General features: G+C 42.8%; 1 protein-coding gene across 1 annotated transcript in view; it reads left to right on the forward strand.

Moving 5' to 3' along the window:
- The window catches only part of vwa5b1 (von Willebrand factor A domain containing 5B1), a 258318-nt gene that overhangs the window by 169226 nt on the left and 61743 nt on the right, over positions 1-27349 (forward strand). Inside the window, 2 exon segments of the mRNA XM_078557677.1 lie at positions 3319-3516; positions 26552-26839. Of these exon segments, the coding sequence (XP_078413803.1) occupies positions 3319-3516; positions 26552-26839 (486 nt within the window).

Here is a 27349-nt window from a genome sequence, read left to right on the forward strand (position 1 = left end):
TCATCAAAATTGACACCTCATGAAACACTGCAAGTTTAGAATCAGGTAGGTTTCCAATCAGAAGAAAAAACCCCAGGAGATCCATAACGTAGAAGAGCCTGAAGTAACAGATTGAGATATTTATTTGTTATATAATTTAAAGGTAGGAGGAACAGAACCAATCTATGTAACAGTGAGGGTGAATAATAAGCCTATTAGAATGGAGGTGGACACAGGAGCATTCTGTGGTTGTGGGTGAATATACCCTCAAATACCTAAATTATGGAGAATGTCAATTAAATTTGGAAGGAACAGATGCAAATTGGAAACCTACATGGGAAAAGACATCAAAATCAAAGGCATAAACAGGGTTACTGTACAGTATGGGAGTCAATCAGTAAAATTACCCTTGATGGTGGTAGCAGGTGAGGGGCCAAGCCTCCTGGTTGAAAGAAATTAACTGGATTGGACTGAGATCTTCCAATTTAGAGCCAATGGGCTACCGGAGCTACTTTTTAGATTCATCCTCGGTATGTGTTAGACAGATCAAAGACTGGACAAGTCGAGACCCAATCTTAGCCAAAATACAAGAACAAGTTATTCATGGTTGGTCACAAGAACAGGGATCTGACAAAATGAAACCTTATTTTCACAGAAGAGATGAGATAACCAGCCAGGATGGTATCTTATTGTAGGAAGCTCAAGTGATTGGTCCTCCAAAAGGACGAAAGCCTTTGTTAACTGAACTACACAGTGCACATCCAGGTATTTCCCGAATGAAGGCCGCAGCTACTTATGGTGGCCTGGAATGGATGGAGAAATGGAGAGCTTAGTGAGGAGTTGTATGCAGTGTCAGCAAGTGCAAAAGTTACCTCCAAAAGCGCTGTTACACCCTTGGAAGTGGCCAGGAAGGCCATGGGTGCAATTACATATTGACTATGTGGGACCTTTTATGGGAACAATGTTTCCCTTTATTGTTGATGCTCACTGAAAATGGATGGACATAAATGAGGTGAAGTCACCAACATCTTCTGCCACAATTGACAACCTCCGTCAAAGTTTCACCATCAACAGACTATCAGAAGTGGTTGTATCAGATAACAGCACAGCATCTACGAGTGCTGAGTTTCAACGGTTTATCAACCTCAACGGTATCACTCATGTAAAAACTTCACCATATTACTCTTTATCGAATGGACTGGCCGAGAGAGTGGTTCAAACATTCAAAACTGGCAGAAGAAATTAACCAGAGACTCCATAGTGACCAAGCTAGCACATTTTCTTTTCCATTCTAGGACCACCCCTCTTACGACAACAGGTGTCACACCTGCGGAATTGTTGATGAAAGGCTGTCTCAGAGCGAGGTTGAGCTTAATAACACCAAATCTCGGGGGGATGGTGGAAAGGATACAGAGAAGTCAGAAAACTGGACATAACTGGCGTAGCAATGACAGGAAGTTTACCGTAGGGGAGATAGCATATGTGAAAAACTTTGGAGAAGGACTCAGATGGTTTTCAGGTGAAATAAGTACAGTGAGTGGACCTCGGTCTTGCACTTTCATGTGGTAAGAAAGAGTCATATGGAGACATATAGATCATATAAGGAGCAGAGAAACAAAGTATCAGGAAATGTCATGGAGCTATTAATGTATATAATATTATTGGAAAATATATTTCCTTTAAAATAGAGGCTTAGTCTTTGAGTGTCTCTTAATTGGATGAAAGCCAGCTAGTCTGGGTGCTTTGATGTGTATGAGTTTTGAGATGTAAGAGAGGTAGCGTGTATTTGCATTTTTTGAATAGAACATTCCAGAAAGCGAGTGAAATCTGGCACCTAGCTAGCAGAGACTAAGCAATACGTTTATATTTCTAATAAAATTGGTGCTATGAAAGGGGTTTTATTGTTAGAAGAGGTGGAGCTGAAAGAGGTTAGTGACACAATGTAAATTTACATTCAGTGAGCTGTGCTAGGTATAACTTCAGCAGTGTTGTGTGTGCAGGGCAGAGGCAATGTAAGATCAAAGCAGCTGTAAGCATACAACTGTCTGTACAGGAACCAAAGTGAAAGGAACCTCGTTTTGAATTTGTAAGGTGAAAATGTTTTGCCTGGTGTTTGGTTAAGTCTGTGGGTTGCTGTTGTCTTAATGGAGATTAGTTTGGGAATTTGTCAAAAGTTATGATAGTAGTAATTTGTGGCCATGTGTATATTTTTAACTTGAGTAAATTAATAAAAACTTCATATATTTTAATATATAAAACCTCTCGAGAGCTGCTGGTCTGATTCCTGAGTTTAGAGTTGCATCTCAAACATACCAATTAAAACATAGGTTATGACAGTTATTTAAAGTTTCCCTCTGGGATTTTTATAAAACTCAGCTTTACTGAAAGGCTGTCTCATAACAGGAAATGATTCCTCCAGTGTTCACGGCTGCATCAACATCTCCTGTTGAGCTCGTCAGTGTTCTCCAACTGAGTACAGATGTGTCTGAAGGATTGGCTGTACCTGCAAGGGTTGAGGAAACAGATTTGCAGGTTCCCACTGAAAAACCTAATGTTCGGATAACACCAGAAAAAGAGGTTCCTGACAAAACATCTGAAGTGCAGAGCTGAGACGTTCTACACGCACAAGGAAACCGCCAGAAAGATTGAATTTGTAAATTACTTAGCTGTGTAAATGATTTGATATTTCGAGAAAAATTGTAATTGTAACTGTAAAAAGTATTTGAGTAAAGGGGGAGGGATGTGGTAATCTGACGTGTAATATACCTTTAAGAAGAATGTTATAATGGAAGATCACATGATCTTAGTATCCAATAGCTGAGTAGCATGGGCTACCTTTGTAGTCAGTAGGAGTAGTCTAGAGTTAGAGTCTGTAATTTAGAGACGGGATTTGAGTTGTAAGTACACAAGTGTAACTGCTGAGTTCCTTTGGAAATAAGTAGAATGTGTTCTACATAAGAACCGTCTGCTGATCTACTCTCTCTATGGTACCAACTCAGTCATCCTGAAACAAGCCTGCAACCCAGATCCATTAGTCCAACTAAACTAAGGACCAGGACCCAACAAGGAGTTTTTGTGTAAGAGATCTGTCAAGTGTGATACTCGTTATAAACTCCAAACAATTGTACACGATGCTGAAAACATTTTCACCCAGTTTAGGGTTCAGATCACTAATATTCTTTGTATTTATTAATTATTAATGTTCTTACTAATATTCTCTTTTTTATGTACTGTTATTTGTAGATAATCCCAATTTGCACTCAGTTGCCCCTGAGAACACGTACACCTTGGAGCTCAGGTCAATAAGATTATACTCTGGTCATGTTTAACTGCAGGTAGCAGCTTCTTGCCAAAATGCCACAAGGTCAAGGAGGCCATCATTGCTGCATCAGAACTGTCTTTCAAGTAGCCAGGATTCAGATGTACGATCAAGTCCACAGCAGGTAGCAACAGGAGACTGCAAAGTGCAGAGTGACGGTAGCATCAACTCCAGGTCATCCACAGAGAGTGCATCAATCGGCAATGACACAGAATCTGGTGAGTCATCCTGAGTGCCAAGGGTGGGGGTGGGTGGAGTGGTAGGGAGGGGGCAGGCCTGGGGGTAGGGCTGGAGGAGAGGTGGGATTGGAACTGCTTTGCCTAAATGGAGGCAGGTTAGAGGTGCGAGGGAGGAATAGGTTCATGGTTTGAGTAATTTTCTGAAGGTGAGCATTGCAGCAAATAGGCAACTTCCTAAAAATGCCTTTCAATGGTGTTGATTTTGCACCACAATGCTTCCAGAGACTAACACTAATTACTGGAATTGTTTGGCTGCTGGACAAGGGATGAATTGCTGATGTTATGCATGTTTTTTTTATTTGTGTTTGCACCTGTATGTTAGAGGTGGGATAACTTTAAAATAAGAAATATCTGATGGCTAGAGACTGACTGAATAACCATTTTTAAAATTTATTTGTTCTTGAGAAGGTGGTGGTGAGCTGCCTTCTTGAACCACCGCAGTCCATGTGGTGTAGGTACACCCACAGTGCTGTTAGGAAGGGAGTTCCAGAATTTTGACCCAGCGACAGTGAAGGAACGGCCGATATATTTCCAAGTCAGGATGGTGAGTGGCTTGGAGGGGAACCTTCAGGTGGTGGTGTTCCCATCTATCTGCTGCCTTTGTCCTTCTAGATGGTAGTAGTTGTGGGTTTGGAAGGTGCTGTCTAAGGAGGCTTGGTGAGTTGCTGCTGTGCATCTTGTAGATGATACACACTGTTGCCACTGTGTGTCGGTGGTGGAGGGAGTGAATGTTTGTGGATATGGTGCCAATCAAGCGGACATGATGCCCTCAAGTTTCTTGAGTGTTGTGGGAGCTGCACTCATCCAGGCAAGTGGGGAGTTTTCCATCACACTCCTGACTTGTGGGTTGTGGGTGGTGGACAGACTTTGGGGAGTCAGGAGGTGAGTTACTCTCCACAGCTAACTGAGTGGCAGCTCCATAGATTACCTCACAAAAGGCCCTCTTTAATCTTTAAAACAGCTTTACAGTGGGAAATTCAGGAAGAGATGTTGTTTTTGAGTTAACTTTCTGTGCCATCCCTATGGCTTGTAGCTCTCCATTTAGTAAGCTTGTGAGTGTTGCTGTTGCACTTAATTCACAGGAGAAAGGGTCCAGTAAAATACACAGGTTATTAGAGCAAATTCCTATTGGGTTCTGGAAAAGCATCATCTGGTCTTGTTTCCAGGAATTCAAGCACAATTTGCGCATCTAACAGTGAGATGGACCTCGTGCACTGTCAGGTCCGATGCCTTTTGGATGACACTTCTGACCTCTTTGGTGCATGTTAAAAATCCAACATCCCTATTCTGAAGAAGACCAGAGATTCAAAAACTCCGGCTTCAAACAAACAAAATGCACCAGACCTTTGACAATGATTGAGCTAAATACACGTGTACGTACTTGCTTGAACAACTGGTGCACGCAGTGTTAAAGACAGTATTCCAGAGCTAAAAGCCTAGCTTCAGGCTAGTCAAATGATGATGACTGAGGTAAATAGGTTGGGCTGTGGGTCAGTGGGGAAGGAAAGCAGGTTCGCAGCCAGGGATAGTTTGTGGATTTGGGAGGGCAAATGTGTGTTGGGGAATTGAGGGGGAATGGGAGGGCAGGAATAAGTTTAAATTTTTTAATTCATTTATGGAATATGGGCTTCACTGGCTGGGCCAGCATTTATTTCCCATCCCTAGTTGCCCTTGAGAAGGTGGTGGTGAGCTGCCTCCTTGACCCACTGCAGTCCATGTGGTGTAGATACACCCACAGTGCTGTTAGGGAGGGAGTTCCAGGACTTTGACCCAGCGACAGTGAAGGAACGACGATATATTTCCAAGTCAGGATGGTGAGTGCCTTGGAGGGGAACTTCCAGGTGGTGGTGTTCCCATCTATCTGCTGCCCTTGTCCTTCTAGATGGTAGTGGTCGTGGGTTTGGAAGGTGCTGTTGAAGGAGCCTTGGTGAATTCCTGCAGTGCATCTTGTAGATGGTACACACATTGCTGCTACAAGGTGCACTTGTAACCTTTGCAATGAAATAAAAGTAAGGTAGGTGTTTAACAGGCAGGTTATCTGTCGGATGGTGGAGATAAACATCTACCTGTGTATGGTGGCAGTTACTGAAGAATGAATAATTGTCCGGCCATTGTGACGAGTATATTGTAGAATAATTAATTAACAGCTGATTACTGGAATATTTCATTGTCCCTAGTTCTTGCCCAATTGATTTTCAGTATTTCTTCTCTCTTAACACACCGAGAAGAATAAACATAGAGGCTGCAAAAGCAACAATGCTTGACTGCAGAGTGAAATACTTACACAGAGCTTGTACTTTACAACATTATGACATTTTAAATTACAATCATTATAAAATTGTAAATTACAACTTTATAAATCAATCGATCTAGATCCACTTTGTGTAGAATGCTTGGAGGCCTTAAAGCAGTGTACCTTATTAAAATGAGCAAACCCCACCCTGAGTAATTAATTAAATTCTCCCTCCACTTCACTTTGCATCTCGTATCATTAAGCAGAATAACTGTTATCATTGAAAGTAGGTGGAGTCTGCTGCAAAACTGATTAAAACCCAGCTAAAGACACACAGAACAAACATCTGACTCATGGGGGCTGCATTATACCATGTAAATATTTCAATAGTTATTAAACACAAACTTGCTTACCTTGTGTAATCCAGTTCTTCCCAATTGGCTAGTTTCAGAAGGAAATTAGTGTTACTAAAACAATGGTGCCGGAGAAATTAATGGGACTGAAAGCCAATAAATCCCTAGGGTCCAATAATCTACATCTCAGGGTACTAAAGGAAGTGGCCATGGACATAGTGAATGCATTGGTTGTCATCTTCCCAAAATTCTGTAGATTCTGGAACAGTCCCCGCAGATTGGAGGGTGGCAAATGTAACCCCACTATTTAAAAAGGAGGGAGGGAGAAAACAGCGAATTACAGACTGGTTAGCCTAACATCAGTAGTAGGGAAAATGCTAGAGCCTATTTTAAAGGATGTGATAACAGGACACTTAGAAAATATCAATGGGATTAGACAAACTCAACATGGGTTTATGAAAAGGGAAATCATGTTTGACAAACCTACTGGAGTTTTTTGAGGAAGTCACTAGCAGAATAGATACGGGAGAGCCAGTGGATGTGGTGTATTTAGATTTTCAGAACGTTTTTGATAAAGTCCCACATGAGAGGTTAGTGTGTAAAATTAAAGCACATGGGATTGGGGGTAACATATTGGCATGGATTGAGATTTGGTTAGCAGACAGGAAACAGAGAATAGGAATAAATGGGTCTTTTTTGGAGTGGCTGGCGGTGACTAGTGGGGTACCGCAGGGATCAGTGCTTGGGCCCCAGCTATTCACAATATATATCAATTATTTGGATGAGGGAACCAAATGTGATATTTCCAAGTTTGCTGATGACGCAGAACTTGGTGGGCATGTAAACGATGAGGAGGATGTTAAGAGGCTTCAAGGCGATTTAGACAAGTTGATTGAGTGGGCAAATACGTAGCTGATGCAGTATAACGTGGATAAGTGTGAAGTTATCCACTTTGGTAGGAAAAACAGAATGGCAGAGTATTATTTAAATGGTGATAGATTGGGAAATGTTGATGTACAAAGAGACCTGGATGTCCTTGTACACCAGTCACTGAAAACATCCATGCAGGTGCAGCAAGCAGTTAAGAAGGTAAATGGTGTGTTGGCCTTCATTGTGAGAGGACTTGAGTACAGGGGCAAGGATGTCTCACTGCAGCTGCACAGGGCTTTGGTGAGACCACACTTGGAATAGTGTGTGCAGTTTTGGTCTCCTTGCCTAAAAAAGAATATACTTGCCATAGAGGGAGTGGAGCCAAAGTTCACCAGACTGATTCATGGGGTGGCAGGATTGTTGTATGAGGAGAGATTGGGCTGACTAGGCCCTGTATTCACTGGGGTTTAGAAGAATGAGAGATTTCTTTGAAACATATAAAATTCTGACAGGGATGGACAAACTGGATGCAGGGATGATATTTCCTCTGGCTGGAGGGTCTAGAACAAGGGGTCACAATCTCAGGATACAGGGTAGGCCATTTAGGACTGAGATGAGGAGAAACTTCTTCACTCAGAGGGTGGTGAACCTGTGGAATTCTCTACCACAGAGGCTGTGGAGGCCGGGACACTGAATATATTTAAGAAGGGAATAGATAGATTTCTGGAACAAAAACAAAAAATGCTGGAAAAACTCAGCATGTCTGACAGCGTTTGTAGAGAGAAAGACAGAGTTAACGTCTCGAGTCCGTATGACTAACGTTAACTCCACAGATGCTGTCAGACCTGCTGAGTTTTTCCAGCGCTTTTTGTTTTTGTTTCAGATTTCCAGCATCTGCAGAATTATACCTTTATCCTAGATAGATTTCTGGACTCTAAAGGTGTGGGGAGAGAGCGGGAGTACGGCGTTGAGATAGAGGATCAACCATGATCATATTGAACACTGGAGCAGGCTCGAAGGGCCGAATGACCTACTCCCGCTCCTATTTTCTATGTTTCTGTGTTTCATCTGAGGTGTTGACATCAATTGGATTTAATGCTTGTGAATGGTGTTTCCAGGATCTATGTTTGCCCCCACTCCATACGGTCCACCTAGAGTGTGACCTTGTTTCAGGCCCTGTCTTGGTAGGAATTGTCCCTGAATTACCAGCTGCAGGAATCGATTTCCTCCTTGGGAATGATTTGGCTGGCAGCAAGGTGTTAGCCAGAGAAAGTAAAGAGGCTAAGACCGAGCAGCAGGAATCTGCAGGGGTGCAGAAAGCTGGGGAAGGTCCTGAGGCCCAAAAGGGTGGAAAAGCCCCCATAGACCTCGAGCAAGAGCTGTTCAGAGGTTGCACGGCTGAAGCCAGGAGAGTAAAATTTAAGAGGTCTAGAGAAGGCCTCTAGAATCCAAGTATCCCAGAATTAAATAGGGATCAAAGAAGTCCAAGAGCAGGGAAATAAATAGTGAGGGAGATGCCCCACGTAGCTGAAGAGCTTGAAAGAAGGCAGATTATTAAGCCTTAAAGGGGACAGGGTAAGGACTTGCCTGAAGTGTGACTGGAGGAAACCTTCTTTCCGAAATAAATAGTGACAAAGGGAGTTCTCAAACCAATGACCAGTTAGGGAGTGAGATGCCTCTCCCAGTCGAAAAGCCACAAGGGAATGTAGCTGGAACTGCATCTCCACTTGAGGGAAGAGGAGTCCCAAGGGACATGGAATGTTAGGAGAGTGCCATCCCCACCACCCCCACCCACCCCCAACAAAACCAAAGGCCCCAGCTAGGAAGCCATTGTTTGGCCTGGCTGGTACCTTTATAGCAAATTGAAATATAGACCAGAGAAGTTCCCAAACTGGCCGAGAAAGAGTGAGGGTGATGCTTCACTTAGTTGAAAAGCTACCAGGAGGTTCAACAAGAGCTGACCATCCACCAGAGGGCAGTAGTGTCCCAAAAGACATGACGCCTACCCCCCAACTGACCAGCAGAGGGACCCCAACAGATTGGACCCCATGCTCACCCACCATCATGCCTGATTGCAAAAGGACTGGACAGAGTTAACCACGCTATTTAAAATGATCCATAACACCCCTACTGCACTACAGCCATATCCGGTATGGATGCAGGAGAGGCTCCTGCCAGAAGGCTATCTTCCTCTCGTCCCGGCCCAGAAAGGCTGGTCCAAGTTCAGGGGCCAACTGCCCACCTGTTGCCATGCCAACCCAAAGCATCTAGCAGCAGAAACTGGAACTCTGCAGTTGTGCTAGCACCTGAACCAGACCCTGAACTGGAATCCCCTAAAGAGGGCAAGGTCCCTTAAAACACCCACTCTCCTGACCCCCAGCTGACCCCCAGTGTCTGGGTCTCAACAGCTGAACCCACAGGTTACCAAGGTGGACGGGCAGGAGCACAGCTGGACAAGCGCAGCTCAGACCTATTATTCCAGGGCTGGACACACACTGAGTGAGATGTCCAGCATTCCCCTGCAGATCACACACAGCAGCTTGAACATCACTCACCCGCTGAGTGCCAACCACCCTGTAAAAGTCCCAGACCCTTCTGAGGACACTTAATCAGGAGGTTAGAATGCTGGACCCCCAACAGAAGGAAGTCAGAACTCCAGCACTGAATAGACTTCCCCATGTAGATGAACCTCAAATCCTCCCAAGTCACCTAAACCATCCCAAATCCCAAGACCAGACAGTGTCCTTACAGACACCCTGTCCTGACTCTACACCACAAAATGAAAATGCAGCAGGGAAACTGCCATTTCCCCTGCTGGCTGTGTGTCTGGCTGTGTATCTGATGTGCCATCATGACTGAGAGAATGTCTGTATATTTCTTCACTTCCTAATCTTCCTTTCCTAAGACTACGTAAAAACAATTAAATAGCACTCATTTTTTTCTCCAATGGTGGATGCATGTCATGCCCACAAGACATGAAGAAATATATATATTTTATTTTTAAATTGGACAAAGGCTTTATACTGACTGAAGCCTGACTAGCTATGGCTCACATAAAAGGAATTTCTAGCCTTCAGAAAACAGCAAGGATCTTGTTATCTCTAAAGAGGCACTAATGCCCCCTATGACTACAGGAATCAAATTCCAAAGAAATACATTAAGAGCCTTTACATTTCAGAGCTCTGACCAACAGAGACAATATGTCTGTGAGGACAAAGGGGCCCTGAAACCACTGACACTTACTAATGGAGACAACATCAACCCTCACAACAATCCAGACCGGGAATATACATCCTTTGTCCAAATGAAGGGGAAGAAGTGGGAGTTATGTCACATGACCCCCCCCCCACCCCCTCTCCCACAAGGCTGCTAGAACCTGTAATATTGCCTTGCGGAGCTGAATTCAGGCAGTCTGCCATCCCCCATCAACAAAGCAACAGCAGAAACAGAGCTTTGTCCAGGTTTAAATTGCCTGGCCCTCATCTACACTGTTTCTACTGGAACGTCTAAACTTCTGTACCAGTGCCTAGTGCAAAACTGATTCATCTCCCCGTGCTTCTCCCATCGGGAAAGTCAGTGCCAACGGAAAAATGGATCAACCCGTATCAGTTTCAGCCGGCTAATCTCTCTGAAGGAATACAGCATTGGACTTTTGAATCTGGATTCTGGACTCACGTGAAAATAATTCTTATTTTGCCTGTGGTCTTTGCTCTGTACTTCTCTCATTCCCTCATCCCTCTTTTATAGTGTGAATGTGCTGGAGTTATGTGGTGACACCCCCTCCCCGAGTTTTCAGTGTGTGTGTGAAATAAACCAACCCTCTGATTTTACCCTATCTTGAGTTTGCTGTGGGGTTATTAATAGAGGGTTGGATAACTCAAAAACCGAAGGGTTGCGGAAAATACACCACTACTTATAAAGGGGAAAATCAAAAATCCAAAAACCTTTCTGTTTACAGACGGGTGGTGAGGAGAAATCAGGGCTGTTTAAATTAATCCCCCTCCTGTCCATAACAACAGAGAATAGAATATGAACGTAAACTAGCAAAAAACATAAAAACAGACTGCAAAAGCATCTATAGGTATGTAAAAAGGAAGTGTTTAGCCAAGAAAAATGTGGGTCCATTACAGGCAGAGTCAGGAGAACTTATAATGGGGAATAGAGAGATGGCAGGATGATTACTTTGTGTCTGTCTTCACTGAGGAAGATACACGAAATCTCCCAAATTAGAGAGCCAAGGGACTAGGGAGAATGAAGAATTGAAGGAAGCTAATATTAGTAAGAAGGTTGTATTGGAGAAATTAATGGGACTGAAGTTTGATAAGTTCCCAGGACCTGACATTCTACATCTTAGTGCATTGAAAGAGGTAGCTATAGAGATAGTGGATGCAAAGGTGATCATCTTTCAAAATCCTATAGATTCTGGAACAGTTCCTGCAGATTGGAAGGTAGCAAATGTAACCCCACTATTTAAGAAGGGAGGGAGAGGGAAAACAAGGAATTGCAGAGCTGTTAGCCTTACATCAGTAGTAGGGAAAATGCTAGAATCTATTATAAAGGATGTGATAAATGGACACTTAGATATTAATGATCTAATTGGGCATAGTCAGCATGGGTTTACAAATGGGAAATCATGTTTGATGAACCTGTTGGAGTTTTTGCGGATGTTACTAACAGAATCGATAAAGGAGAGTCAATTTAAGTAGTATACTAGGATCTTCAGAAGGCTTTTGATAAAATGCCCCACAGGAGGTTGGTTAGCAAAATAAAAGCACATGGGATAGGAGGTAATATAGTGGCATGGATTAAGGGTTGGCTAACAGGCAGTAAACAGAGTAGGAATAAATGGGTCATTTTCTCATTGACAGGCTGTGACTAGTGGGGTACCACAAGGATCAGTACTTGGGCCCCAGCTGTTCACAACATATATATCAATGATTTGGATGCGGGAAACCAAATGTAACATTTCCAAGTTCACTGATAACGTTATGAGGAGGATGCAAAGTGGTTTCACGGAGATTTGGACAGACCTAGTGAGTGGGCAAGAACATGGCAGATGGAATATAATGTGGAAAAATGTGAGGTTATCCACTTTGGTAGGAGGAGCAGATGCACAGAGTATTTCTTAAGAGATTAGAAAGTGTCGATGTACAAAGGGACCTGGGTGTCCTTATCAATAAGCCACTGAAGGCCAACATGCAGGCAAATAGGAAGACTAATGCTATGTTGGCGTTTATCGCAAGAGGATTTGAGTACAGGAGTAGTGAAGCAAGCCTTCACTTGTATAGATGCTTAGTTAGACCGCTCCTGGAGTGCTGTGTGCAGTTTTGGTCCCCTTACCTGAGGAATGATATTATTGCCATGGAGGGAGTGCAGTGAAGGTTGACCAGACTTGTTCTCGAGAAGGTGGGACTATCCTGTGAAGAGAGATTGGGGAAACTGGGCCTGTATTCTCCAGAGTTTCAAAGCATGAGAGGTGATCTCATTGAAACCTACAAAATACTTAAAGGAATAGACAGGGTAGATGCAGGTAAGATGTTTCCCCTGGTTGGGGAGTCTAGAACCAGGGGACACAATTTCAAAATAAGAGGGAAGCCACTTAATACCAAGATGAGGAGATTTTTTTTTACTCAGAGGGTTGTGAATCTTTGGAATTCTCTACCCCAGAGCGTCATGGAAGCTCAGTTATTGAGTGTGTTTAAAGTAGAGATTGATAGATTTCTAAATTCCAATGACAATGGGCATAGTGTGGGAAAGAGGCATTGAAGTGAATGATCAGCAGGAGCTCATCAAGCCTCCTTAGACAGCACCTTCCAAACCCACAACCTCTACCAACTAGAAGGACAAGGGCAGCAGATAGATGGGAACACCACCACCTGGAAGTTCCCTCCCAAGTCACTCACCATCCTGACTTGGAAATATATCACCGTTCCTTCACTGTCACTGGGTCAAAACCCTGGAATTCCATCCCTAACAGCACTGTGGGTGTACCTACACCACATGGACTGCAGTGGTTCAAGAAGGCAGCTCACCATCACCTTCTCAAGGGCAATTAGGGTTGGGCAATAAATGCTGGCCCAACCAGCGAAGCCCACATCCCGTGGATGAATAAAAAAAAACTTTACCAAGTACCCCATTCATCGACAATTGCAGAATACGTCAAGCATAACTATCATGCACACTCTAAGCACTACATGCAGTTTATTTGATGTGCCTAGACAAATCATTACAGATAACGGTCCACAATTTATTAGTAAGCCATTTCAGGATACGTGTGAGAAGTGGAATATTGATTACACTACCACTTCTCCTCATTACCCGAAATCTAACTGCCCAGCTGAATGAATGATGCACACGGTGAAATCCCTAATTCTCAAATGTGGACAGAGCAAGCAAGATCTATACATTGCAATGTTACATCTGAGAGCAACACTTTTAAATGCAACTATTCCATCAGAGCTCTTGTTTGGCAAAGCAGTGCATATAAATTACCCATTCTACTCTCAAACTAGAGAGCAACTTTTAAAACTGCGAGAGAAGATGACCAATGTGCACAATTAAAAAATGCAGATAAACAATTTCCAAGTTTACAGTTCGGACAACAAGCTTGCATCCAGGATCCCACAGAAGGTATGTGGCACCAGCCGTGGTAACAAGGATTTGTTCAGAACCAAGGTTCTATGAAGTCATTACACACAAATGTACAGCAGCGAGATGTAACTGAGGACAAATCAGATGCGTTCCAGTTCCCCAACCACCGTGCAGTCCTATTCTATCAAGGACAAGATCCCAAATACAACCAGGAACAACAAGCCAAGAATGACAGTCCTGTAGATCGCTGAGCAATTGAAGAAATCTCCAGGCAAGGTTATCATTTCAAGATCTGGGTGTTCTAGCAGATTATCCTACTCATAGATTCATCAGTTCTATACGCTTGGTGACTAATAATGAATAAGGGAAAATATCTTTAAAAAGAGAGGCGGATGGTTTTGTGAAAGGGAAACCATGTTTAACTAATTTATTGGAGTTCTTTGAAGGAGTCACATGTGCTGTGGGTAAAGGGGAACCGGTGGATGTACTGTACTTAGATTTCCAGAAGGCCTTTGATAAAGTGTCACACCAATGGTTATTGAGGAAAATGAAAGCTCCTGGTGTTGGGAGTAACATATTGTTATGGATAGAAGATTGGCTGGCTATCAGGAAACAGAGTTGGCATAAATGGGTATTTCCCTGATTGATGGGATGTAATGAGTGGTGTGTCAGAGGAATCAGTGCTGGGCTCTCAACTTTTTACAATTTACATAATTGATTTGGATGAAGGGACCGAAGGAATGGTGACTAAATTTGCTGATGACACAAAGATAGGTAGGAAAGTAAATTGTGAAGAGGACGTAAGGAGTATACAAAGGGATATAGATAGGTTAAGTGAGTGGATAAAGATCTGGCAAATGGAGTGTAATGTGGGAAAATGTGAATTTGTCCATTTTGGAAGGAAGAATAAAAAAGCTTATTATCTAAATGGTGAGAGGTTGCAGAGCTCTGAGATTCAGAGGGATCTGGGTGTCCTAGTGCATGAATCACAAAAGGTTAGTATGCAGGTACAGCAGGTAATTAGGAAAGCTAATAGAATGTTATTGTTTATTGTGAAGGGAATTGATTACAAAAGTAGGGAGGTTATGTTCAGTTGTACAGGGCACTGGTCAGACCACATGTGGAGTATTGTGTACAGTACTGGTCTCCTTATTTAAGGGAAGATTTAAATGCATTGGAAACAGTTCAGTGAAGTTTTACCAGACTAATACCTAGGAATGGATGGGTTGCCTTATGAGAAAAGGCTGGACAGGTTAGGCTTGTATCCACTGAAATTTAGAAGAGTGAGAGGTAACTTTATTGAAACCTTTAAGATCCTGAGGGGCCTTGACAGGGTGGATGTGGAGAGGATGTTTCCTCTTGTGGGAGAATTTAGAACTAGGGGTCACTGTTTAAAAGTGAGGGGTTGCTCATTTAAGACAGAGATGAGATTTTCTTTCCCTCAAGAGGGTCGTGAGTCTTTGGAACTCTTTGTCAAAAGGCAGTGGAAGCAGAGTCTTTGAATCTTTTTAAGGCAGAGTTAGATAGATTCTCAATTAGCAAGCGGGTGAAAGATTATTGGGGGGAGGCAGGAATGTGGGGTTGAGGTTACAATCTGATCAGCCATGATCTTATTGAATGGCAGAGCAGGCTCGAGGGGCCGAGTGGCCTACTCCTGCTCTTAATTCGTATGTTCGTATGTTGTAATATGCCTTTAGGCATAGCAGCATGACATTATTAGAAGTGAAATGTGTCATGTGATCTTAGGTTCACTTTTGGTTTGAGGAAAGCACACACACACACAGCTCTGATACCTTCAAGCTTAATTCATATTCCTAACTGTTCTCATTGGCTAGACTTAATAAATGAACCCACAACGTGTTAACCAATCCCTTATGAGTGATTGTTGCTTTGTGTCTTCTCCAGTAAATAAGCCCAAGGTATTATATCATTATAGTAATGTGATAGCAGCAGCCACTGGAGGGGAGAGGGTCAGATGGGTCAGGTAGACTCATCCCGACAACCCCCCACCCCCACCCAGAGTGACAAGGGCAGAGACTTCTATGTGGCAAATTCCCTTTTGGACCCATTTGTGACCTGAGTAATACTGGACCCTCGTATGCTGAGTGAACTCAGGAATCCCAGTCTTCAGAGGGATAGTGGGCCACAGAAATACTCTTCAAAAATTAAGACTGCCTGGGTTCTCATTCTTGCCATTTTTCTCCTTCCCTTCATCCCAGACAACTTGCAGCCAATGGTCCCTGCCATGAAAATACAATCATTTTCATATTATTGTGATTTATTGTAAAGGTTAATAGTGGGGTTTGGATTAGTTTCTCCGTGGTGGATTTATTTGAATTGCAGGCAGCTGGTCTGGAGCTTTTGAGTTATCAAAAGGGAAGCTAGGTTTGAAATGTTAAATACGGAAACATGGCTGAAGTTTTAGGATCTGAGGTGTGAGGAGCATTTGCATTTTTAGGTAAATTAGGTTAGTTTGAATTTCAAAGAGATGGTAGGATGTTACACCTAGCCATAAGAAGCTAAGCCCAATAGCATGTTTATTTAAACTGTGTGTTTATCAGGTTAGTGACAATATAAGTACAATGGAAGATTTATGTTATGAGAAAAGTAAAGTTGCAACGACATATTGGAACAATGGAATTTACATTAAAAAGGGAGAAACATTTGTAAAGGAGATGAGGTTGTGTGTAAAGTGAAGGCAATCTAAGATGTACCAAGTGTGAAAAGCCTCCAGTCTGTATGTATCAAGCTGCTGTCTCCAGCTAAGAAAACTGACTGTGAATATCCCTGTGCAGGGTATTGTGTGTTTTACCTGGGTCTGTTGAAATTTATTTGCTTTACTGTTGCCTTAACGGAGGTGTAACTGGGAGTTAGATTAATTACGGGATTTAGGAATTATTACAGTAGTAATTATAGGCCTAAATATGTGCTTCAAATCTTTTCTTCTATTAATAAATGTTTAATTTAATTTTTTACAAAACCTCTAAGACTCGGTGGACTTTTTACTACTGAATTCAAGTCACGCACCTCGAAATAAAATACAAATTGCAAAACAGCTGTGGCAGCTGTTTCAAGTTTCCCTCTGGGATTTGAGCAGCTCAGCATTTACCATCTGCTGTGCCATAACAGTCCCCTTTAACCAAGGTCAGAGACAAGATAAGAATTTATTCTATGGTGTTATAGAATCATCAAATGATTATAGAAGCATCAACCTAGGCACCGGAAATGACAATGGCAAACTCAGCCTTGTTGACCCTACAGAGTCCTCCTTAGTAACATCTGGGAGCTTGTGCTAAAATTGGGAGAGCTGTCTCACAGACTAGTCAAGCAACAGTCTGACATAGTCATAATCATGGAATCATACATTACAGACAATATTCCAGACACCACCACCACCAATCCTGGGTAAACTGTCCCACCACATGGAGGAAGCACTGAGGGTGGCAAGGATAAAGAAGTACTCTGGGTGGGGGAATTCAATGTCCATCACCAAGAGTGGCTCAGTAGCAAGACCACTGGCCAAGTCTTAAAGGACGTAGCTGTCAGACTGGGTCTGCAGCAGGTGGTGAGGGAATCAACAAGAGGAAAAAACATACTTGACCTCATCCTCACCAACCTGCCTGCCATAGATGCATCGGCCCATGACCATATTGGTAGGAGTGACCACTGCACAGTTGTTGTGGAGATGAAGTTCCGTCTTCACATTGAGGATACCCTCCATCGTGTTGTGAGGCACTACCACTGTGCTAAATGGGATAGATTTTGAACAGATCTAGCAACTCAAGACTGGGCATCATGAGGCGCTGTGGGCCATCAGCAGCAGCAGAATTGTACTCAAACACAATCTGTAACCTCATGGCCCGGAATATCCCCCACCCTACCATTACCACCAAGCCAGGGGATCAACCCTGGTTTAATGAAAAGTGCAGGAGGGCATGTCAGGAGCAGCACCAGGCATACCTAAAAATGAGGTGTCAACCTAGTGAAGCAACAACACAGGACTACTTGCCTGCCAAACAGGGTAAGCAGCAAGCGATAGATAGAACTAAGTGATCCCACAGCCAATGTACCATATCTAAGCTCTGCAGAACAGCCACATCTAGTCGTGAATGGTGGTGGACAATTAAACAACTAACTAAAGGAGGAGATATTCCCATCCTCAATGATGGGGGAGCCCAGCACATCAGTGCAATAGACAAGGCTGAAGCATTTGCAGCCATCTTCAGCCAGAAGTGCTGAGTGGATGATCCATCTTGGCCTCCTTCGGAGGTCCCCAGTATCACAGATGCCAGTCTTCAGTCAATTCAACTCACTCCACATGATAGCAAGAAACGGTTGAAGGTACTGGATGCTGCAAAGGCTATGGGCCCTGAAAGCATTCCACAATGGTGCTGAAGACTTGTGCTCCAGAACTTGTCGCGCCCCTAGCCAAGCTATTCCAGTACAGCTACAACACTGGCATCTACCCAGCTATGTGGAAAATTGCCCTGGTATGTCCTGTACACAAAAAGCAGGACAAATCCAACCTGGCCAATTATCACCCCATCAATCTACTCTCAATCATCAGCAAAGTGATGGAAGGGGTCATCAGCTATGACTAGCCAATGATTATCTCAAACAAGAGAGAATCTAATCATTGTCTCTTGACATTCAATGTCTTTATCATCACTGAATCCCCCACTGTCAAGCAGCATTTACTTAGCAATAACCTGCTCACTGACACTCAGTTTGGGTTCCGCCAGGGGCACTCAGCTCCTGATCTCATTACAGCCTTGGTTCAAACATGGACAAAAGAGCTGAACTCCCGAGGTGAGGCGAGAGTGTCATCTGCCCTTGACATCAAGGCCATATTGGACCGAGTGTGGCATCAAGGAGCCCTAGCAAAACTGGAGTCAATGGGAATCGGGGGGAAACTTTCCACTGGTTGGTGTCATACCCAGTGCAAAGGAAGATGGTTGTGGTTGTTGGAGGTCAATCATCTCAGTCCAGGGACATTGATGCAGGAGTTCCTCAGAGTATTGTCAAAGGTCCAACCATCTTCCGCTGCTTCATCAATGACCTTCCTTCCATCTAAAGGTCAGAAGTGGGGATGTTCGCTGTTGATTGCACAATGTTCAGCACCATTTGCAACTACTCAAATACTGAAGAAGTCCATGTCCAAATGCAGCAAGACCTGGACAATATCCAGGCTTGGGCTGACAAGTGGCAAGTAACATTCATGCCACACAAGTGCCAGGCAATGATCATCTCAAACAAGAGAGAATCTAACCATTGTCCCTAGATATTCAATGTCTTTATCATCATTGAGTCCCCCACTATCAACATCCTGGGGGTTATATAGATGGGTTGGTGGAGGGGGCAGTAAAGTGGCAGATGGATTTTAACATAGAGAAGTGTGAGGTCATACATTTAGGGAGGTCAAACAGTTACAGGGATTTCACAATAAATGGGAATGTACTAAGAGGGGTAGATGAAGTGAGAGATCTTGGCGTACAAGTACACAGGTCTCTAAAGGCAGCAGTTCAAGTAGACAAGGTTGTAAAGAAGGCATATGGAATGCTCTCCTTCACTGGCAGAGGTACAGAATATAAAAGTAAGGATATAATGTTGGAATTGTATAAAACACTGGTGAGGCCACAACTGGAATATTATGTGCAGTTCTGGTCACCACATTACAGGAAGGACGTAATAGCTCTGGAAAGAGTGCAGAGGAGGTTTACAAGAGTGTTGCCAGGGTTAGAAAAGTGTAGCTACGAGGAGAGATTGGATAGGTTGGGGTTATTTTCCTTGGAACAAAGAAGGCTGAGAGGTGACTTGATTGAGGTGTACAAAATTATGAGGGGAATAGATAGAGTGGACAGGATAAAATTGTTTCCCTTGGTGGAGAATTCGAGAACCAGGGGACATAGATTTAAGATAAGTGGCAGAAGGTGTAGGGGGGACATGAGGAAGAACTTTTTTATGCAGAGGGTAGTGGGTGTCTGGAATTCGCTGCCCAAGTTGGTGGTAGAGGCAGAAACTCTAAACTCTTTTAAAAAGTACCTGGATCTGCACCTTAAGTGCTGTAAGCTGCAGGATTGTGGGCTGGCTGCAGGAAGGTGGGATTAGAAAGGGAACCTGGGTGTCCTTGGGCTGGCATGAACAAGATGGGCCAAATGGCCTCCTTCTGCGCTGTAACTTTGATATGGTTCTATGGCTACCATTGCCCCTTGATGTTCAATGGCATTACCATCACTGAATCCCCCACTATCAACATCCTGCGGGTTACCATTGACCAGAAACTGAACTGGACTAGCCATATAAATACTGTGGCTACAAGAGAAGGTCAGAGACTAGGGATCCTGCGACGAACAACTCACCTCCTGACTCCCCAAAGCCTGTCCACCATCTACAAGGCACAAGTCAGGAGTATGATGTGGTGAGTGCAGCTCCAACAACACTCAAGAAGCTGGACACCATCCACCCACTTGATTGGCACCACATCCACAAACATTCACTCCCTCCACCACCGATGCACAGTAGCAGCAGTGCGTACCATCTACAAGATACATTGCAGGAGCTCATCAAGCCTCCTTAGACAGCACCTTCCAAACCCACAACCTCTACCACCTAAGAGGACAAGGGCAGCAGACACATGGGAACACCACCACCTGGAAGTTCCCCTCCAAGCCACTTGCCATCCTGACTTGGAAATATATCACCGTTCCTTCACTGTCGCTGGGTCAAAATCCTGGAACTCCCTCCCTAACCGCACTGTGGATGTACCTACACCACATGGACTACAAGAAGGCAGCTCACCACCACCTTCTCAAGGGCAATTAGGGATGGGCAATAAATGCTGGCCCAACCAGCGACACCCACATCCTGTGAAAGAATAAGAAGAAACTTAGGTAAATGTAGCTGCCTTTTGTATGTGACAAGGTTTCATTAACAGTAATTAAATCCACACTTAGTTAATCTGTTTTTGGTGTTGACCTATTTAATGTATTGTAGAAATCATTTGATTCAGATGGGGTGTTGCAATATCTTTTCACACAAGCACTAAATCTCTGACAAGTTAGCAGTTTTCATTACTCAGTTAGAGTGTCGGGTTAGATTATGTGCTTGATCACAGAAACAGGAAAGTTGCTAACTGTGCCATTGGATAGTTTTAAACAGACTGGCAAGTTTTGTGATTATTGCAAAGGGCTGATGCAGTCAAAATCTTTGAGGCTTGGCTTCCTTTATTAAAATGACAGTGTTTTCTGTGTCTCAAGGCAGTAAGAAGTTATCATTAAAACACCTGAATAATTTAATATTTTTATTCATTCATGAGATGTGAGCATTGCAGGCAGGGCCAGCATTTATTGCCCATCCCTAATTACTCCTTGAACTGCTGCCGTCCATGGTGAAGGTTATAGTGGATTCAATGCAACATAATGGTTTCAGAGGGCAGTTAAGAGTCAATGGAGCCACATGTTGGCCAAGTGGGGGGAAGGACGACAGATTTCCTTCCTGAAAGTACGCTAGTGAACCAGATGGGTTTTTACAACAACCTGGCAGTTTCATGGTCGCCATTACTGAGACCAGCTTTTTAGACCACATTTTCATAAATTGAATTTAAATTCCCCAACTGCTGTGGTGGGATTTAAACTCCTGTCTCTAAATCATTAGTCCAGACCTCTGAACTACTAATGTAGTAACATAACCACCATACTACACTTACATACTTGCATTACTCAAGTTACTTAAATTTCATTAATACTTGTAGTAGTTTTGAATAGAGTGTTCATATAAAAATCTAAGTTTATCCATGAATGCCACAATCTAAAATTGGGAGAAGGATGTTTGCAGTGAAAGACCCTAGCTTTCAAAATATTCTTCATGTAGCATTTGGGTAACTGTCTAACAAGGGTGGTAATTCACATATTAATATTTATATTGCGCTCAGTTGAACTATTACTTAAATGGTCAAGTTTCAAAGTTCTCATAGACAAAGAAGGCAAAACTATCATCAGACACCAGCAAATTCCTGTTCTTCATTTACTCATGAAGTTTCTTCATAATGAGTTGCATTTGTGATCTTCCAGCATTTTGAGTCTTACACCTCTGGAAAAATGCTGGCGATATAGCCTCTCAGTTTTATACACCTCGACTAAATCTCCCCTCAGCCTCCTCTGTTCCAAAGAAAACAACCCCAGCCTACCCAATCTTTCCTCATTGCTAAAATTCTCTGTTCTCAGCAACAGCTTGTGTAAATCTCCTCTGTACCCTCTCTAGTGTGATCACATCCTGTTATGCAGTGATCAGAACTAAATGCAGTCAGTACTCAACCGTGACCTAACTATACACTTCTCACATAAGCTTGGAAGTACTCAGCAGGTTTGGCAGCATTTGTGGAGCACCTGTTTGTCTCTCCACAGATATTATCAAACCTGCTGAGTATTCCCAGGATTTTCTGCTTTTATTTCAGATTTCCAGCATTTTGCTTTTATCTAACATAACTTTCTTGCTCTTATCTTCCATGCTTCAGCCAATAATGTATCCCACATACCTTCTTAGCCATCTCATCTACTTTCCTACAACCTTCAGAGACCTGTGGACATGTACTCCCAGATCCCTCTGTACTCCTCAGTATCCTACCATTCATTGTAAATTCATTTTCCTATGGATTTCCCCAAATACATTACCTCATACTTCTTTGGATTGAATTCCAGTTGCCACTTTTGTGCCCTCCTGACCAGTCCATTGATATCTTCTGCACTCTACATCTTTCTTCCTCACTATCAACAAGGCCGCATTTATTTTGTGTTAGCCTGAGGAATGATTGCTGACTCTGGGGTACATCACAAACAAACAAATTGTGACCTCACTTCCACCCTTGCGCACTATAACAATCGAGTGAATCCTGTAGCTGCTTTTCTCCCTCATTAGCTCAGGGGCCAATTGTAAACATAAGCCCCTTCGTCTAGTTAAGAGCAGCCCAAGATCAGGATTGGGACTTCAGGCTTCCTGTTGTCAGTGGTTCATCCCCAGTTCAGAATTATAGATTTTTCAGTTAATGTTGTAGATGATTTCAGGGATTTCTTTGCTGAAGTAATAAATCCTCTCATAAATAAATTCAATTGCACCTTAAACTAGAGATGATTAGACTGCAAGGTTTAAATTATCAAAGGAGTGAGGTGTAAAACGGGGGTTTGAAATGGGGATGAATAAAGCTAGGGTGAGCTCAGTAGACACGGTGTGAATGGAATTTGCCTGTTTGATTTTCAAAGGGACGTGGGAAACTGGCGTGATAAACAAGGCAAGGTTATTACGCTGAATTTTCCCAAAAGTGCTGCCATAATGATAACTTGAAAGATTGTGATATTCTGGGAAAAGTAACTACCAAAGACAAATGGAAACAATGGGATTTACAAATCAAAAGGGAGAAATATATTTAAAGAAGGAAGGAAGGCTGTGTGAGGCGTGGCTGTATGAGATCTGGAAAGGTGACTGTGTGAAACAGATTTGGGGAAACAACCTCTAGACACCCTGCAAAAGTTTTCTGTTCCAGTAACCAAAGTTGTGTTAAAAGCTTTTGGAAGTCCATTGTCCAGTGGGTGCTTGTGGTAACATTGCTGGATCATCTGGTTTCTGCTCTCAATGTCCATTGTCTGCCTATTATAATGAAAGGCTCTGACTATCTATACTAATAATCAGCTTTTGACTCTTCTGATTGACCAGTTTAAGGATTACACCTGTTGGGTTTACTTAGTGGGTGGTGCACACAGAGGCGTGTGGACTGCGGAGAAGACTAGATGACACACATGTTTGCCAATGGTTGGTGGTGGCGGTAGGACGGGGGTGGGGGCTTATGGAAGGTAAGAGAAACCCAAAAACAAAGTTAGGCTAGCTGGAGACATTATTTACAAGAAGGATGGGATGGGATTGGTGGGAAGGTTGGGAGTAGCAAGACCGAGATGGAGATGGCATGGGAAGGATGGACTGGCAAGTCCTGTATGGTAGGAATGAAATGGGAGAGGTAGATGAGACACTGGTTAAGTGTGGCAAAGTGGTGGGGACTATTATTTGATACAGCTTATTATTTGAAAGCTATTCTTTGTGCTAAAAATGAAAATTTGATAGATTTGAATGATAAGGTTTCAGAAAAGTTGTCAAGTGATTTAAAATAATACATCAGCGTTGCTTCCGAGTCTCTACCCAGTCTAACTCCAATAGGCAGGCCACATCACAAACATAGAACACAGGAAGGAACAGTTATAATGTTGCTACAAAACTTAAATCCTAAGCAAGGACTTTGTTATGCAACAATATTGCTGGTTAGGAAGCTGTTTTCTTTGATGACAGATGCTGAAATTATAATAAGCAGATTTCAAGGAAACAGAGTGTTTATTTCTCAACTAATATTGAGCCCATCAGATGTAAACCTGCCTTTTCAATTCAGGAGAGAACAGTTCCCAATTAGACTTTCAGATTTCAAGGGCGGAATTTTATGCTGATGGGATTTTATGGTCCTGCTGAATTTTGAATGGCTCGTCGCATTTTACAGCCCCACCCCCGCCTCAATGGGACTGTGAAATTCCACCCCATGACTATAAACAAGTCACAAGGTCAGACTCTTGACAATTTGTATTTATATTCCTGAGCATATTTTGACACTTGGACAGAGTTTTGTGTAGCTTTGTCCAGAGTGAGAAGTTTTGATTCTGTTAAAGTCTTTGGTGAAGGAATAATCAGGAATCCTGTATTTAAAGAAATACTGCTGCAATGAAGACACTAATTTTACTGCCAGGGTTTCTGCTACTGTTAGATTATTTATTGAATTTCTTATTGGTAGCAGCTCACATAAAGTGAGAATTAGTTACTGCTGACAGTTTCTGAAGGTGTAGAGGGTATACATTATGACCTGGTAAACTGGAGATTTTGATGCGTAAATATTGATTCCTGAATGCCCAAGATTCTCTTTGAATTGGGACTCACCTCACAGGTCATTGAAAATGTTTCAAATTAATCAATGGGTCAAACTATTTCATTCAATTATAGATATTATAGATGTCTGTGTTATTGGTTACAGTACATATTTGGCAGCTGTAATTGGGATGTCTGGTGTGGTATTATTTCTTTATCAATGATAAACCAAAATGGAGTGAGTATATATGGTCTCTATTGACTAGATTTCCTCTCTATAAATGTAATTTGTTAATGTTTAATCCTTCCCAAATCTCAAACTCTGAAAACCCTGTTCAGTTTATGGAAAATAAATTTGAGTGTTTTGCCCAAATTTGACAGCTCCATTGCAGGATTAGTTGTACAATGCTCAATACCAATTTAAGGCATAATAATAGTGCTTTGAATCTGCTGCTGTAACAAAGAGACATCACAGCATCTCACCTCATACTGTCTACATCTCCTTGAAAGCATACTACTCTAATGCTCAAGAACCCACCTTAAATCTCTTAACTTTTTCCAACTATCAACCTATTTGAAACTTCTTTCCCCTTTCATCTAGGCTTACTTCCCTTGCTATTCTTTGATTTCCTTTAATATGGCTTTTGTCTAGCTCCCACTAGCAAGACTTTGATGACATTCTCTGTAATAGACTCCCTAGTTCTATTCATCTATCTTGACCACTCTGGCAGCTTTCATACCCGCTGTCTGCCCTTCAAAGTTTCTTTCCTGCAGCTCGCTCTAGATTCAATGCTTACCTGCTGTTGCCATGGTCACTTCTGCTGTACCCCTGAGGTCCTTCTTGAGTCCTTTCCACTTCACTACCCACACCACCTTCCCTAATGGTGAGATTATCCAGAAGCAGAGAAGCAGCCTCTGTTTCTACGTTGTATATTCGATTTCATCCTATGTAAATGTTGTTGGCGGTGCCCAGCTGTATCTTGTTGCCTGCTCCATTGATCCACATTTTCAAACTGCCTGACTGATATAAGGATTTGGATAATCCAAACTTCTTCTGATTGAATATCAGGGAATTTGATGCGTCCTCCATACTTTTGTGCTTCTGGCTCTGAAACAATTCACATCTTGAGCTGAATCAGGAAGTGGAAAGCCATAGTGTTTTTTTTGACACCAAGCTCAGAATCTTCTCCCCTGCTTGCCCCCAAATCATCTGCTTTGTTATTAAAACCACTTTCTTACATTTCTGCACATTGTGCACATGAATTCATCATTTCCCCTTCTGCTACGCAAACCATAGTCGATAACTTTATCACCTCAGAGGCTGACCTCCGATACCTTTCAAGCTGACCTTCCAATTATCAACTCTCTTAATTCAAAATTGAATTCAACCAAGAGGCTGCATTGATGCATTACATTCATCTTAAATTCCCATCCCACTCACCCTACTCAATGTCCATTTCCCCCTGTATTACAGTGTACACATTTTAAAATCTCTCCATTGCTTTATTCACCCATCTTCTCATCCAGGACTCCCTCCACTTCACCACTATGACTGCTTGTTCAGTGATTGCTCTCCTGTCCTTAGGAATCCTTTATTCAGCTTCCTTCACCTTCCCATGGCTCCCTGCTTTCTGTGGCCTTCTTGTTGACTGATGCCTAAGTCACCATTCCTGCCTCTCCATCACCTTCACCTTCCTCTTAAACGTGCTGAAAGGTTCTGAAACTTCTTCCAATTGTCTGTAAAGTGTTACATAAATGCAACTTGCTACGATTCCCGGCAGAGACCAATCCACACAGTGAATATTGAAATAATTTTAAATTGAAAATACAAAACATATTTAAATACTGCCCTTTTCACCCTGCATTCCCTTTTCTCTCTATTCCTACATTCCGTCTTTCCCAAAGTTTTATTGCCTTAACTTTGTTTTATTCTAAATACCTTCACCTCACCTGATCTCATTATTGGGGTCTTATCAGAAACTTGGCACTATCAGATCATTATATATTGGATATATATGTGCATTTTAATCTTGTATTAAATGGCTAACACTCAATATCATTCTGACTGTTTTTACAGGACATTTTCACCATCGATCATCAATGCTTGATGTCGAATTCCAGGACCTGTTATTGAGCGTTGACCCAGCCAGCAAGTCTGACTGCAGAGCAGTTGTTTCTGGGCTGGTGTGTGGTGAAGTTATTCAGTGGGAAGTTGGATTTGATCTTCAATCCTTTCTTCACCACAATACAAATTGTGATGCTGAACAGCAACATTTGTGGAATGAAACAATTCATCACTTGGCAGCTAAGTCCATCATTCGAGATTTTGAACAAATGGCTGAAAAAGAATGTGAAATAGAACATGGTAAGAATTCATCAGGATGGACATATTGAACTGAGTGCCTGGTGATGCGTGACAGTGATAGAGAGCATATATACTGTATGATGAAGAGTGTGTGTGATTGTGAGAGCCGAATTTAACTCTCCCCTGTCATTCCCCCCCCGCAGAGGCTGAGTGCCTGTAGAATCGGGAAGGAAGGTGGGAGGTGGAGTGCACAAGCTTCCCGACTCCTTTGTATCAGGGGTGGGAGGGTTGAGGAGGACATTCCCACCCAGAGGCCAATAACAAAGTAAAGGCCTCCTAAGGGCTTCTTCCCACTATCACTGGTATTTAACCAGTTGCAGAGAGGCAGTATGCCGCGTGGGGAGAATGCCCAGTAAACGCTGTTGGTCTCCCTGTGGGCTCAGAGCGGAATCCTTCTGATCAGGTATCCTGTGGCTCATGGAGGGCCCTGGCAGCAGCAAATGTTGTCCCCATTGAAAAGCCTGCCCCCGCTATCCTCACCTACGTACCCCTCCCCTTCACTGGGGCTTG

This window comes from Cetorhinus maximus, chromosome 15, assembly GCF_964194155.1.
Source record: "Cetorhinus maximus chromosome 15, sCetMax3.hap1.1, whole genome shotgun sequence".
NCBI lineage: Eukaryota > Metazoa > Chordata > Chondrichthyes > Lamniformes > Cetorhinidae > Cetorhinus > Cetorhinus maximus.